This window comes from Microtus pennsylvanicus, chromosome 5, assembly GCF_037038515.1.
Source record: "Microtus pennsylvanicus isolate mMicPen1 chromosome 5, mMicPen1.hap1, whole genome shotgun sequence".
Lineage (NCBI taxonomy): Eukaryota > Metazoa > Chordata > Mammalia > Rodentia > Cricetidae > Microtus > Microtus pennsylvanicus.
The window spans coordinates 81,757,037-81,771,743 of NC_134583.1; the positions used below are offsets into that span (position 1 = coordinate 81,757,037).

Below are 14,707 nucleotides of genomic sequence, written 5' to 3' on the forward strand. Positions count from 1 at the left end.
GGATAGTTGAGACAGAAAAGGCACAGAAGTACTTTATGTTTTTTTAATATTTATTTATTTACTTATTTATTTATTATGTATACAATATTCTGTCTGTATGCCTGCAGGCCAGAAGAGGGCGCCAGACCTCATTACAGATGGTTGTGAGCCACCATGTGGTTGCTGGGAATTGAACTCAGGACCTTTGGAAGAGCAGGCAATGCTCTTAACCACTGAGCCATCTCTCCAGCCCCAGTACTTTATGTTTTTAAGCTGAGGTTTTGAGAAATTGTCTCTGGAGATAGATTTGCAGTGTGTTGGAGTCAGGGCAGTGTCATCCACAGGACAAATCACAGGTCACAGGGGTTAAATCAGATGATATGTATGTACGTAGACATGGGTAACGGTAATTACCTGGTTTCAATGGATACTAGCGACCCAGTCCAAATTTCAGAGGATGCAAAGTGACCCAAGAAGCCAGGAGGCCAGATATCATCTCAGTGTGCATTTATCCAAGAGTTTTCATGGTGGGGAGAATACCTGCTGTGGAGGTAAGGGGAACTGTGCTTCCAGCAATGTCAACGTCAACAGAGCACAGTGTCGCAGGGATAGAGAAGCAAAGCACAGGCAGGTTCTGGGTGAGGGCTGCTTCACTCATCCACATGTTCAAAGGATGAGGAAGGTACAGATGTCCCTCTTGACCCAAGAATACAGGGTGAAAGATTCAGGTGGGAAACCCAAAGTGAATGAAGTACCAAAGACAAGAGGCTTTCCTGATGGAAGTACACTCACTCTCTCCTTTTCTGACAACAGAGAATTTTGAGATGATCAAGTTTAAAACTCGGGCTTTGGAGGTTTGAACAGTTATATGTCCTCAGAAGCTGGCAGACACACAATGATGGTTAGTCCCAATGAGACAATGGTGACTGAATTTGGGCTGGAAGGGTTCTCAGAGCACCCTAGTCTAAGACTGCTCCTGATAGGCTGCTTCCTGACCCTCTACACAATAGCTCTCATAGGAAACACTGTGATCATTGTTTTGGTCACCTCTAGCACTGGGCTCCACAGTCCCATGTACTTTTTCCTGTGCAACCTGGCCACCATGGATATTATCTGCATGTCTTCTGTGCTGCCCAAGGCATTGCTTGGTCTTGTGTCTGAGAAAAACACCATTTCCTTTAATGGATGCATGACTCAGTTGTTCTTCTTTGTCTGGTCTGGATCCTCCGAGCTGCTGCTGCTTGCAGTCATGGCCTATGACCGCTACGTGGCCATCTGCCATCCCCTGCACTACAGCTCTAGGATGAGCCCACGTCTGTGTGGGGCCCTGGCCTTGAGTGTGTGGTCCCTCTGTGCTGTGAATGCATCCATCAACACTGGTCTGATGACACGGCTGTCATTCTGTGGCCCCAAGGTCATCACCCACTTCTTCTGTGAGATCCCCCCACTCCTCCTCCTCTCCTGCAGCTCCACATATTTGAATAGCATTATGACTCTTATAGCAGATGCCTTTTATGGAGGCATCAACTTCTTCCTCACCTTACTCTCCTATGGCTGCATCATCGCCAGCATCCTGCGCATGCGTTCTGCTGAGGGCAAGAGGAAGGCCTTTTCTACCTGCTCCTCCCACCTCATCGTGGTCTGTGTGTACTACTCATCTGTGTTCTGTGCCTACATCAGTCCTGCTTCCAGCTACAGCCCAGAAAGAAGCAAAGTGACCTCAGTGCTGTACTCGGTCCTCAGCCCAACCCTGAACCCCCTCATCTATACACTGAGGAACAAGGATGTCAAGCTGGCCCTGGGGAGGCTCCTGCCCTCTTTCTCACATTAAGTGGACATGTGAAGGCTGTTCTTGCCTCAGGTGATGTGGGAGTGTCATATATCAATCTGTTGATTTCATTGGTTAAGCAATAAAGAAACTGCTTGGCCCTCATAGGTTAAAACATATGTGGGTGGAGTAAACAGAACAGAATGCTGGGAGGAAGAGGAAGTGAGCTCAGACTCGACAGCTCTGCTCTCTGGAGGAGAGACGCCATGGTCCCCTCTCCTGGGCAGACACACGCGATGAAGCAAGCCGCCAGGTCAGACATGCTGAATCTTTCCCGGTAAGACTGGAGCTACACAGTTTATTAGAGATGGGTTGATAGGGATATCAGAATTAGCCAGTAAGGGCTAGAGCTAATGGGCCAAGCAGAATGGGCCAAGCAGTGTTTAAAAGAATACAGTGTCCATGTAATTATTTCGGGGTATAAGCTAGCCAGGCTGCCGGGGTGCTGGGGACGCAGCCCCACCGCTCTTATTACTACACTCGGGTGTTCCTAGACATGCTTTCCCAAGAGCATCCTTTTGTTTTATTTGCAAAGACTGTGCTTTGATTTCATGGTTGACCCTGACCCAAATAATCACACAGAAACTATATTAATTGCAACAGTGTTTGTCTAATAGCTCAGGTTTATTCCTAGCTAACTTTTACATCATAAATTAATCTATTTCGATTCATCTGTGTATCACTACAAGGCTGTGGCCTATTGGTAAGTTTCTAACATCTTTTACGTTAAGCAGTTACAACGCATCTCCTTTACTCTGCCTACTCTCTCCCTCTCTCTCTCTCTCTCTCTCGCTCTCTCTCTCTCTCTCTCTCTCTCTATATATATATATATATATATATATATATATATATATATATGCGTGTTTTCAGATTTCCCTTCTGACTTTATTTTGCCCTGCCATAGGCCAAAGCAGCTTCATTATTAACCAATGGTTATAAACCATATTCACAGCATATAGAGGAGAATCCCACATCAAGCAGCCTCTTGGAGTAGGGGTGTACCTATCATGGCTTTAGGAAAACCTTGGGATGTAAAGATTGGAAAATTCTACTTACTGTTACCTCAAAAACTACAAAGTGCTAGATGCAATGTAAGCAAAGCACTCAAGTTTTAGGTCCTGATAAATACAAACCATTCCAAATGTAAGTAAGTTTACCTAAACACATTCCACATCCTGGAATGTTTTCAGTGGGTGACAATGGTTGTAGAAAAAAATAAAGCCCTTTCATCCAGAGCTACACTATAAACATCACAAGGCTTTATTTAAGAACTATGATTAGCCAGGCGGTGGTGGTGCATGCCTTTAATCCCACCACTCGGGAGGCTAAGGCAGACTGATCTTTGTGAGTTCGAGGCCAGCCTGGTCTACAGAGCTACTTCCAGGACAGGCTCCAAAGCTACAGAGAAACCCTGTTTTGAAAAAGAACAAGAAAAAGAGAAAAAGAACTATGGTTAATGGATCTAAACTTCAAAATGACACAGAGGGGCCAGCAAGGCCACAGTGTCTTGTTGGGAAGACACAAGTTGAATGACTTGGGGTCTCAATTTCACAGCTTCCTATTGAGCTGTGGAAGCCAAGGCTGGTGACACTGGCATGAATGAGAAGGAAATTAGAGGAACAAAATCAAGTTTAAGTTTCAAAAGTGAACTCATATATATGGTTCTAGTATTCTTATGGCCGTGCTAACACTCAAACTCATGAAAACTATTAGGATTTCCAAAAAAGAGATTTAAAGAAACTAGACGAATATGTGCATAGAAAAGTGGAAATATTCCTTTATATTATGAATAAAAAATCAACAAAAAGATTGATTAGTCGAAAATGCAAGGGCTTAAACTTTCTTCTACAACTTATTTTAATCATATTCCTCTCCTTCCATAACTTCTCTCTCATCGTCCATACCTACTTAACTACAAACCAGTCACTCAGGCGCTCAACCTCTCTCCCCTGTCTTTCTCTGTGTGTATCTGTATGTCTGTGTGTGTAAAAAGCAAAACATATCTAAGAAAACATGACAAAAAACACCAAAACAAAATAAAAAGCACACACAAATAATGTCCTTTTGGTGTTGATCTATTACTCCCAGCCAAAACACTCAAAATAAGAATGAGGAGGCAGAAGAAAGGAAGAGGAAGGAAAGAACATTGGTGGTCACTGATAGGAAGGCAGCTGAGTGGAGGAAGGGCAGCATCTGCAGCAACTGCTGCTGAAACGATGCTGTGTCCTTTTCAGACTAAACACATTCTTCATCAGCCTATTTCCTTATTCTTAAATGCTGTACCACACTGAGGCTTGTGACACAAATCAAGTATCTTGTGTTAATTAGTTCTTCATTTTTGTAACCAAAATATCTTTTCAAAACATTTATTCTGTCTTATGTTTTTTAAAAGACTCCGTCCATGGGCACTTGGCTCTTTGTTTTGGTCTATTGTGAGGCAGGATCTCCTGGCAGTGGACAGATGTGGTGAAGAGCTTCCTCCCATCACAGAAACCCAGAACACATATTAGAGAAACACCTGTGCTCGACTGACTTCCTCCTTTTCCCTTTAGCCAGGCTTGCTAGTCCCCAGTCCCTGGGATGGTGTTAGGCACACGGAGAGTGGATCCCCTACTTCAATGAACTCTTCATGGAAACACGCTCACCTGTCATTTTTAAATTCATTTTTAAAACATTTTTTTCTTATTTTACACACCAAACCCAGCTTCCCTTCCCTCCTTTATTCCCTCTCCCCATGTCTCCCCCACCCCCGTCCACTCTTTAGAGGAGGTAAGCTCCCCATGGGGAGTCAGCAAAGTCTGGAACACCACTTTAAGACAGAACCAAGGACCTCCCGCCTCATACTAGGCTGAACAAGGTATCCCTCCAAAGAGAAATGGGCTCCAAAAAGCCAGTTCAAGCACTAGGGTTAAATCATGGATCCACTGCCAGTGGCCTCACAGACTGCCCCAGCCACACTGTCACCCACATTCAGAGTGCCTAGTTTGGGCCTATGCGGGCTACCCCGCTATCAGTCTGGAGGCAGTGAGCTCCTACTAGCTCAGGTCAGCTGTTTCTGTGGGTATCTCCATCATAGTATTGACTCTTTTGCTCATATTATCACTTCTTTCTGTCTTTGACTCGACTCTGGAAGCTTGGCCCAGTGCCGGCTATTCAGCTATGGTAACAATAAGGAGTGACATCGGTGAATCACTTGTCTTCTTTGCCTGTCTCATCCGTTGGTTTCCTTGACAAAAAGTATGATGAAGTACTCTCAGCAGAATACAGAAGAGTCGATTTATATCAAGGTGAGACCTTCCACACAAGGCATAAGAATACCAATGACAAGCCGGGCGGTGGTGGCACACGCCTTTAATCCCAGCACTCGGGAGGCAGAGGCAGGCGGATCTCTGTGAGTTAGACCAGCCTGGTCTACAAGAGCTAGTTCCAGGACAGGCTCCAAAACCACAGAGAAACCCTGTCTCGAAAAAAACAAAAAAAAAACAAACAAGAATACCAATGACATTCTGGGAGATGCATGTAGCATGTTGGCAGATGAAGGTGTAGAGGGAAAACTGCTCCTGCCAACACTAGGGAATTCCTCTGACCATCCTCCTTCACACCAGTCTTCAGGGAGCTTGGGTCATGAAGCCACAAGAACCCTTTAATTAATCTTAAGAGCTTTCTCCTGCAGTTTCTATCCCAGGAGTCCCTAGGACAAACACTTGTCCCTGGTCTCAGAAAATCACCGGTATTTATGAAGGACAGGAGCTTCAGAGGGACACTAAAGACTTGGCGCTTATAGGAAAGGAGAGTCTGTGCTCAGCCGTGGGCACCTTTGTGGGAGCCATCTGTCACCTGAGTTCACTATGACAGGAAAAGGTAAGTGGGAGTTTAATTTCCACTGTGTGGCTCTTCCAGCTCACAGTGGAATCCAAAACAGAAGTCTCACTATGGAAGTGACATTTATTCCAGTGTTTGGATATCAGCAGAGAGGGTCACCAATTCATGTTCTCAGTGAGTTCTGAGATTGAAAAAGAGTTCTGTGTCAGAGAAAACATTTTGACAGAAGGATAAGGTTTCATGCTCCTTTGTACAAACATCCCAATGTCTAGATTCCAATCACAATGAGAGAGTTTGTTCATGTCTGTTATTTGTTCCTTATGTTCAAAATCTGACTGCTTTATTCATCATGCACAGTACTCACACTAATGTTGAAATGAAATCAACAGATTTAGATGAATCCACTATATATCTATATCTATCTATCTGTCTGTTTGTCTATCTATCTACCTACCTTATCTACCTACCTATCTATATGGATTACTACATGGGAGTTTAGTGGTGTCTTGTTTGTTCATATCATCCAGAGAGAATGGTGAGAAAATTCCACAAAGAGATTCACTTACCCTATTTGTCCAAAGTTCACTGTTGATGTTCAGAAAATGACCCTCACCTTCCATGGAGTTGAAAACACAGCCCAGCCTTCTGCTGCTAGCCATAGTCGGCTACAGATCAGGTCTGCCTTGACTGGGAGTCATCTAAGGAAACAATTACAGCCATTAAACATAAGTATCAATAACAATGGCCAAACAAAGATAGGGAGGGCTGGGATAACAGGGCAGCAAGTGTAGATGTTTCCTCTACCAATTTTCCAGAAAAGACCATGGGATCTGCAAACACCCCAGTTTGTGATTGTGGTAAGGATCCTCAGCTTCTTTGCTCCCTGTCAAACTTCAACTTCTGAAGGTCTTCAAGTCAGACTTGCTAAGATCTGGCTTACATGTAGTCATGAGGGTCTGTTGTGAATTTGCTCCCCCACAACTTCCCCACCTGGATACTAGATTCTACCACATCCACTTAGGCACAAATGGAAACACTAGCAATCAAAACTAAATTCACAGAAGATGAGGATGAAATTATGGGAAAAGGCTTGTTCACAGTGGACACAGGTGGAACACCTTATTTATCAATGCGACTGATACAGATTTGATCAGAAAATTTGACACACGTGATATGGAATCATTGATGTACTTCTGTTCTGTCCAGACCTGTGTGAGCTGTGCATACACTAACCTTCCATCTCCCACTGCTGCAAAGTGAATGTACGAGCACAGATGCTGCCTTGGGATTTCTAGAGTAGTAAAGGCATTATGTCCCACTGTTCAGAAGACATGTCTCGGCCAGGTGGTGGTGGCGCACGCCTTTAATCCCAGCATTCGGGAGGCAGAGGCAGGCGGATCTCTGTGAGTTCGAGGCCAGCCTGGTCTACAAGAGCTAGTTCCAGGACAGGAACCAAAAGCTACGGAGAAACCCTGTCTCTAAAGTTAAAAAAAAAAAGAAAAAAAGAAGAAGACATGTCTCTGTGCGATCTCTCCAGGAATAGTCCAATTCCACAGAGGTCATACTCTCCCCTTTCCCGTTACTGTCTCTTCTCTCCTCTTTAAAATATGGGGCTTGCATTATGCTGAATACAGTTTCCATTTGCTCTAACACACTTCAAATTTTTGGATGATGAATTCCAAAGCTTTTATTAAAGGAAACTTAACACATAAAAGCAAACTCTCTTTATAGGTTTGAAGGGTCATTTAAGGAAGAGGTTTCCATTTTTAACCAAGCTTCACAATACTCCCTTCATGTAGCACAGTTCTATGAAGATGCAAGGCATTTTCATGATCCCAAAAGTCCTCTATACCCTCTTGTTCAGGTCACAGTAATTAGGAGGTGACACAGGTGTGCATCTTCTGTTACAGATCGGGTTGTGAGTGCATTTCCCTCCCATGAACCCACATAACTTCACTGTGAACAGTTATTGTGCTCGTCTTAAACGTTAGACTCCCTCCATACTGTTTTATGTTGATATAAGACTTTTCTAATATATTTTTCTGAATGGATATCATGAATAACAAAAGCTATCATGAATTCTGTCCATCAATACTGTTATTTGTAATAGACGGTCACTGCATGTTGGGATATAGGTTGATATGTCAATATGTGTACACATATTCTCAGTAAATGCTTATATTTCTGTGACTTTGTCTTTTCTGTCTTCTCAAGCTTTGAGCTCCTGCCTTCTTGTTATTTGCAAACACATAAGGGATGACTGCGGCATGTAGTCACTCCATGATGCAGAGTCATAGAACCAATGTTTCTGTCTAAATGTGCTTGGTTCCCATTGTCCTGTCTCCCTTAGCACTTCCTCACCTTTACCATTTATCACATCTGTCAATCATTATTCTGCTAAGACAGAGTTTTCTCGTTTCCACTTGTGAGAGATAAAGGTGGTATCTGTCTTTCTGTGTCTGGTTTATTTTTCTTGACAATGTTCTCCATTCCCATCCACTTATTTCTAAAAGGCATCATGCTTGTATGGTTGGATAACATTCCTCTGTGCATATATATTACCTCTTCTTCATCCCTCTTATCTGATGAATACATAGGCCAATGATCTATCTTGCCACAGTTCCTTGACCTTGTCAGCAGTTCCAAGTGGGCCATAAATTCAGTCAGAAGGTGGTTAGTTACCCATAACATTTGCGCCACTCTTACACCAGTGAGCATATCTTGTCAAGCATGTTGTTATTGTAGCCCATAGGGTCCAGAGCTGGGTGAGACTGAGGATGATGTTTTTCTTCTCCAGTAACGTGCATAGAATCTTCAATTACTATGGAAGCTAGCATAGGGGTGATGCTTAAAGACCAGTACCCACTTGATTTCTCCATGTTTATGATTCAAGTTATAATGGTATCTCCAGCAGTAGGATTTTACTATCACATTCTGGAAGATAACCAGGAATAATAGAAATACCTTGTAATGTCTGAGAGTCAATGGGACCTAGTGATCAGCATCTCTTAGAGTTAACTCATTCCTGCTACAGGACTTTCATTTGGCAGCATGTGGTGTCTAATTGAGATATTGTCCCCCACTACTTAAAATTTTTATGCCTGTATATACATATATTTTAGGAAGCTTCTACTGCAACAGGTTTCATACTGTAATATGTTTTTAAAGGTTTTGGTGTTACATATGCTCTGCGCAATCCCTCTTCTGCTCTTTATCCCATATTTCACCTTACTTTATCGTTTTTATTGATCTCTTTTTCATACTTAAAACTTTGTGTCATTTCTTCTTCTACCTCCCCATGGTACCTTATTACATGCTATCCTCTATGAGTATTACAAAGGAAGCACACATAGCTGAAGCTTAAAAGATAAAAGGAGAGAGAGAGAGAGAGAGAGAGAGAGAGAGAGAGAGAGAGAGAGAAAGAGAGAGAGAGAGAGAGAGAGAGAGAGAGAATAGGACATTTGTCTTTCTAGGTCTGAGTTACTTCACTCAGGATGATTGCTTCCAGGTCCACCTATTTTCCTGCAAATGCCATAATTTCACTTTTCTAACCGCTGATTAATGTTACAATAAATGATTCCATAGGTTCATCATTTATTATTCCTATAGTGGACATTTATACTGTTTCCATGTCCTAGCTATTGTGAATAGAGCTGCAATAATTTTTCAGGTTTCTGCCTGAAGCTTGTACTATATATAGACCCTCCTTACTGATTTCCATAGTAATCATCCCAGTTTTCACTCCCACTGGCAGTAAATAAGTATTCCCCTTTCCCTAGCCAGGTGGTGGTGGCACATGTCTTGAATCCTAGCGGATCTCTGTGAGTTTGAGGCCAGCCTGGTCTATAAGAGCTGGTTCCAGACCAGGCTTCAAAGCTTCAGTGAAACCCTGTCTCAAAAAAAAAAAAAGTATTCCTCTTTCCCATGTCTTTCCCAGCATTGTCTATCAGTTTTTTCTTAGTCATTCATATTGTAGTAAGAGTTCATCTAAAAGGGGTTTTAATTTGCCCTCCCTGATGACTAAATAAATTGAACATTTAAAAAATTATTTTTCTTTTTTTAAATCTTTTATTTTATTGAGAAAATGAGAAAAAAGAAAACAAGTTTCCACCTCCTCCCAGCCTCCCATTTCCCTCCCCCTCCTCCCACCTTCTCCCCCTCCTCCCACCCTTCTCCCCCTCCCCCCACTCCTTTCCCCCTCCCTCTCCAGTCCAAAGAGCAGTCAGGGTTCCCTGCCCTGTGGTAAGTCCTATTTGTGTTTCTGTTGAAAATTCTCTATTTAGTTTCATTCCCCAGCTTGAGTTAGGTTGTTTTCTTATTGCTTAACAGTTTTAATTATTTTTATGTTCTAGCGATAACCCTCTGTCAGATGATAGAGTATTTGTTTTTGTTGTTGTTGTTGTTGTTATTTTCTTGGGTTTTTTGTTTTTTTTGTTTTTTTTTTTTTTACAATTTTGTAGGTTGCCTCTTCAAATAGCGGTATTCTTTGTTATACAGAAACATTACAGTTACAAATGGGCCTGTTTGTCAATGATTGGTCTCAAATCCAATACTCCCATGGTCCTGTTCAGAAAGTCCTTTCCTGTAGTGATGAATTCAAACATATTCCCTATTTTCTTTTTTGTCAACTTTCAGTTTTAAGGTTGTTGGGTCTTATGCTGAGGTCTTGATCCACTTGAAGTCTAATTTTGTAAAGATGGTGGATAAGGATCTATTATAATTTTTCTATGTGTAATTGTCCAGTTTGACCAACACCATTAGTTGAAGATGACAACATTTATCTATTGTGGGGTTGTTGTTTTGTTTTGTCTTGTTTTGTTTTTTTGCTTCATTTGTAAAAAATCATGTGGCCATAGGTCTATGGACACATTTCTGGGTCCACAAATCACCCAACTTATTACATTTTTCTGCCACTGCCTTTTAGGAATGTCATTTAGGAATCTATTAGTTGTTTTCCATGTAATTAGATTTTTATAGCTGTACTGTTGGTTATAGGAGAAGTCTATCAGACAGTAAATATTTTTTATTTTGTTTTCTAATATATTTTTTTAAAGCTATCTTTTCTTGTTTTACATGCTAAGTTCAGTTCCCACTCCCTCTGCTCCTCCCACTTTGTCCACCTTTTCCCCATCCCACCCCCATCCACTCCTTAGAGAGCGTAAGGCTTCTGACTGGGCAGACTGGGCAGCCACTAACTATGAGACCAGGATTTATCTCTATTGCTTGTTCTGACTTTTTGGAAACCATTCTCTTTGGAAGGATGCCTTGGTCAGATAGTAAATATTTTTATGGGTTTCAATTATTTTTAAATCTTTCCCTCTACATCAGCCTAGGGCCAACTTAATGAACACTCCCTGGTGCTAGGGTAATATCACCCCCAGATTATTCATCTTGTCCAGTCTGGACACCATGTATTTTGTCAGTGGTGGAGGCAGGGGCAGTTTTGACCAAAGGTTAGTGCCAAGAAGAAAGAAAACGCCAAGTGGGTGTCTTCAGTGACCAACATTCTCTTGGGAAAAGATCAGTGCTCCCTAAGTTATTTAAATGTGATATTCTACCATTCTTTGAAGTGGTTGAATATTGCCTATCTGTGCAGAATACAATCTCTATGCATCTAAAGAACCTGATTAGGCTAAATATAAGTATGACAAACATGGATGGCTAATGACCTATAATTCTTAATACCTATATAACTTAAAAGAGACTTTATATTAAAATATTAAAAAATCTTTAAACAAATGTGCAGGTCCTGGTAATGAGGTGGACTCTGGCCACATTAGGAGACAACCATTGTAATAAAAATTAATGCCACACTAGCCCAAATAGAGTATATCAAAGGTTTATTTATTTGGGAACAAACTCACAAAAAGAGTAGAGATCCTCATTCTTCTGCATGCATGGAGAACTGAAGTCAAATCCAAAATCCAAGGGGCTTATGAAAGTTCCTACATCTTCATGTATAGTACAGGAGACCATGCCCAAAGTGGGCTAGCGTCCCAAAGGCCATTGGCTGAAGGAGTTCTCACAACAATATGTTTGTAATGTGTTAGTCAAGGCAGTGACATCCACAGGAGAAATCACAGGTCACAATGGGCTAAACCAGATGATATATATGTACTTAACCATGGGTAATGATAATTATCAGGTTTTAATGGGTAGTAAAGACACCACTACAAATACCAAAGAAAGAAAAGTGACTGAGAAGCCAGGAGGCCAGGTGTCATCTCAATGTGGGTTTTTCCAAGAGTTTCCCTTGTGGAAAATACCTGCTGTGGAGGTAAGAGGAGGCATTACTTCCAGCAATGTCAACGTCAACAGAGCACAGTGTCACAGGGGATAGAAAGCAAAGCACAGGCAGGTTCTGGGTGAGGGCTGCTTCACTCATTCACATGTTCAAAGGATGAGGAAGATACAGATATCCCCCTTGACCCAAGAATACAGGGTGAAAGATTCTAGGTGGGAAACCCAAAGTGAATGAAATACGAAATGGTATGGTAAGGACACAAGAGACAGAGGCTTTCCTGATGGAAGTACACTCACTCTCTCCTTTTCTGACAACACAGAATCTTGAGACGACCAAGTTTAAAACTCAGGCTTTGGAGAGGTGAACAGTAATATGTTCTCAGAAGCTGGAAGACACACAATGATGGTTAGTCCCAATGAGACAATGGTGACTGAGTTTGTGCTGGAAGGGTTCTCAGAGCACCCTAGTCTGAGACTGTTTCTGATTGGCTGCTTCCTGACCCTCTACACAATGGCTCTGATAGGAAACACTGTGATCATTGTTTTGGTCACCTCCAGCACTGGGCTCCACAGTCCCATGTACTTTTTCCTGTGCAACCTGGCCACCATGGATATTATGTGCACCTCCTCTGTGATGCCCAAGGCTTTGCTTGGTCTTGTGTCTGAGAAAAACACCATCTCCTTTAATGGATGTATGACTCAGCTCTTCTTCCTTGTCTGGTCTGGATCCTCTGAGCTGCTGCTGCTCACGGTCATGGCCTATGACCGCTACGTGGCCATATGCCATCCCCTGCACTACAGCTCTAGGATGAGCCCACAGCTGTGTGGGGTCCTGGCCATGAGTGTGTGGTCCATCTGTGCTGTGAATTCATCCATCAACACTGGTTTGATGACACAGCTGTCATTCTGTGGCCCCAACGTCATCACCCACTTCTTCTGCGAGATCCCCCCACTCCTCCTCCTCTCCTGCAGCTCCACATATGTGAATAGTATCATGACTCTCATGGCAGATGCCTTTTATGGAGGCATCAACTTCGTCCTCACCTTGCTCTCCTATGGCTGCATCATCGCCAGCATCCTGCGCATGCGCTCTGCTGAGGGCAAGAGGAAGGCCTTTTCTACCTGCTCCTCCCACCTCATCGTGGTCTGTGTGTACTACTCATCTGTGTTCTGTGCCTACATCAGTCCTGCTTCCAGCTACAGCCCAGAGAGAAGCAAAGTGACCTCAGTGCTGTACTCGGTCCTCAGCCCAACCCTGAACCCCCTCATCTATACGCTGAGGAACAAGGATGTCAAGCTGGCCCTGGGGAGGCTCCTGCCCTCTTTCTCACATTAAGTGGACATGTGCAGGCTGTTCTCCTGGCCTGGGCTGTTCCTAGACATGCTTTCCTGAGAGCAGCCTCATGGAGTGTGGTGAACCTAATGTTTAGGAAACACATTCCGAGTTGCAGCAACTGGAATATACTACCTACTGCAACCTCAAAAACAACAAATAACATCTTGAATTTTGCAGGAAAATGGATGGACCTAGAAAACATTATTTTGAGTGAGGTAACCTAGACACAGAAAGACAATTATCACATGTACTCACTCACAGGTGGTTTTTAAACATAAAGCAAAGAAAACCAGTCTACAAACTACAATCCCAGAGAATTTAGACAACAATGAGGACAGTAAGAGAGACATACATAGATCTAATCTACATGGGAAATAGAAAAAGACAAGATCTCCTGAGTGCATGGGGACCTTGGGGGAGGGGAGAGGCAGGGAGGAGAGCAGAGAAAAATCTAGAGCTCAATAAAATTCAATAAATAAAAGAAAACAAAAAAAAACCCAGCAAATGTCTTAGAGATAATGTAAACAAAACACTCAAGCTTTATTTCCTGATAAATACAAACCATTTCAAAAGTAAAGTTTATCTAAATATGGGTGGCCACATTCCACTTCCTTGAAGGTTTTCAGTGGCTCACAATGGTGACAGACAAAAAAAAAAAAAAAAAAAAAGAGCCCTTTTATCCTTTCATCCAACGTCACCCTCTAAATATCACAGGAATTTGTTTTAAAACTTTTGCTAGCTGGGCAGTGGTGATGCACGCCATCAATACCATCACTCAGGCGGCAGAGGCAGGTGCGTTCAAGGCCAGCCTGGTCTACAAAACTAGTTCTAGGACAGCTAAGGCTGTTGTACCGAGAAACCCTGTTCGAAAATCCAAAAGAAAAGTAAAGAAAAAAAACAAAAAACAAAAAACTAAACTATGACTAATGGATCTAAACTTCATAAGGATACTTGAGGGGCAAGCATGCTATAGTGTCTTGGGAAGACACAAGTAACTTTCATAGATTCCTACTGAGCTGTGGAAGTCAAAACTGGTGGCATTGACATGAAGGGGAAGGCAATTAGAGGAGCATAGATGAAGTTTAAGTTTCAAAACTGAACTCACATAAGTGACTCCAGCTTACTTATGACAATGGTGACACTCAGACTCATGAGAAAGATTAATATTTCCAACAGTTTTGAAGAAACTAGATAAATATTTACACGTAAAAGTGGAGCTCTTCCTTCACATTATGAATGAAAATCAACAAAAAATAATGAATCCTAGATAAAAATGCAATGGCTACACCTTTTTTTCTACAGCATATTTTAATCATATTTCTTTCTCCCTCATCATTTTATTTATTTATTTATTAAAGATTTCTGCTTCCTCCCCACCACCGCCTCCCATTTCCCTCCCCCTCCCTCATCATCCCGAAGAGCAGTCAGTGTTCCCTGCCCTGTGGGAAGTCCAAGGACCTCCCACCTCCTTCCAGGTCTAGTAAGGTGAGCATCCAAAC

At 42.4% G+C, this 14,707-nt stretch overlaps 2 protein-coding genes across 2 annotated transcripts; both read left to right on the forward strand.

The window, feature by feature from the left end:
- Positions 1-874: 874 nt before the first annotated feature.
- LOC142851008 (olfactory receptor 13A1-like) lies at positions 875-1,810 on the forward strand. The gene has a single exon (XM_075974899.1). The coding sequence runs from the start codon at positions 875-877 to the stop codon at positions 1,808-1,810; it is 936 nt and encodes a 311-aa protein (XP_075831014.1).
- A 10,462-nt stretch (positions 1,811-12,272) lies between these two features.
- Positions 12,273-13,208, forward strand: LOC142851009 (olfactory receptor 13A1-like). The gene has a single exon (XM_075974900.1). It carries the CDS (start codon positions 12,273-12,275, stop codon positions 13,206-13,208), a length of 936 nt encoding a protein of 311 aa, XP_075831015.1.
- The last annotated feature ends 1,499 nt before the right edge of the window (positions 13,209-14,707 follow it).

Bases quoted from the DNA above. Each gene is read 5' to 3' on its own strand.
- LOC142851009 (XM_075974900.1), top strand. From the start codon at position 12,273: ATGATGGTTAGTCCCAATGAGACAATGGTGACTGAGTTTGTGCTGGAA.
- LOC142851008 (XM_075974899.1), top strand. From the start codon at position 875: ATGATGGTTAGTCCCAATGAGACAATGGTGACTGAATTTGGGCTGGAA.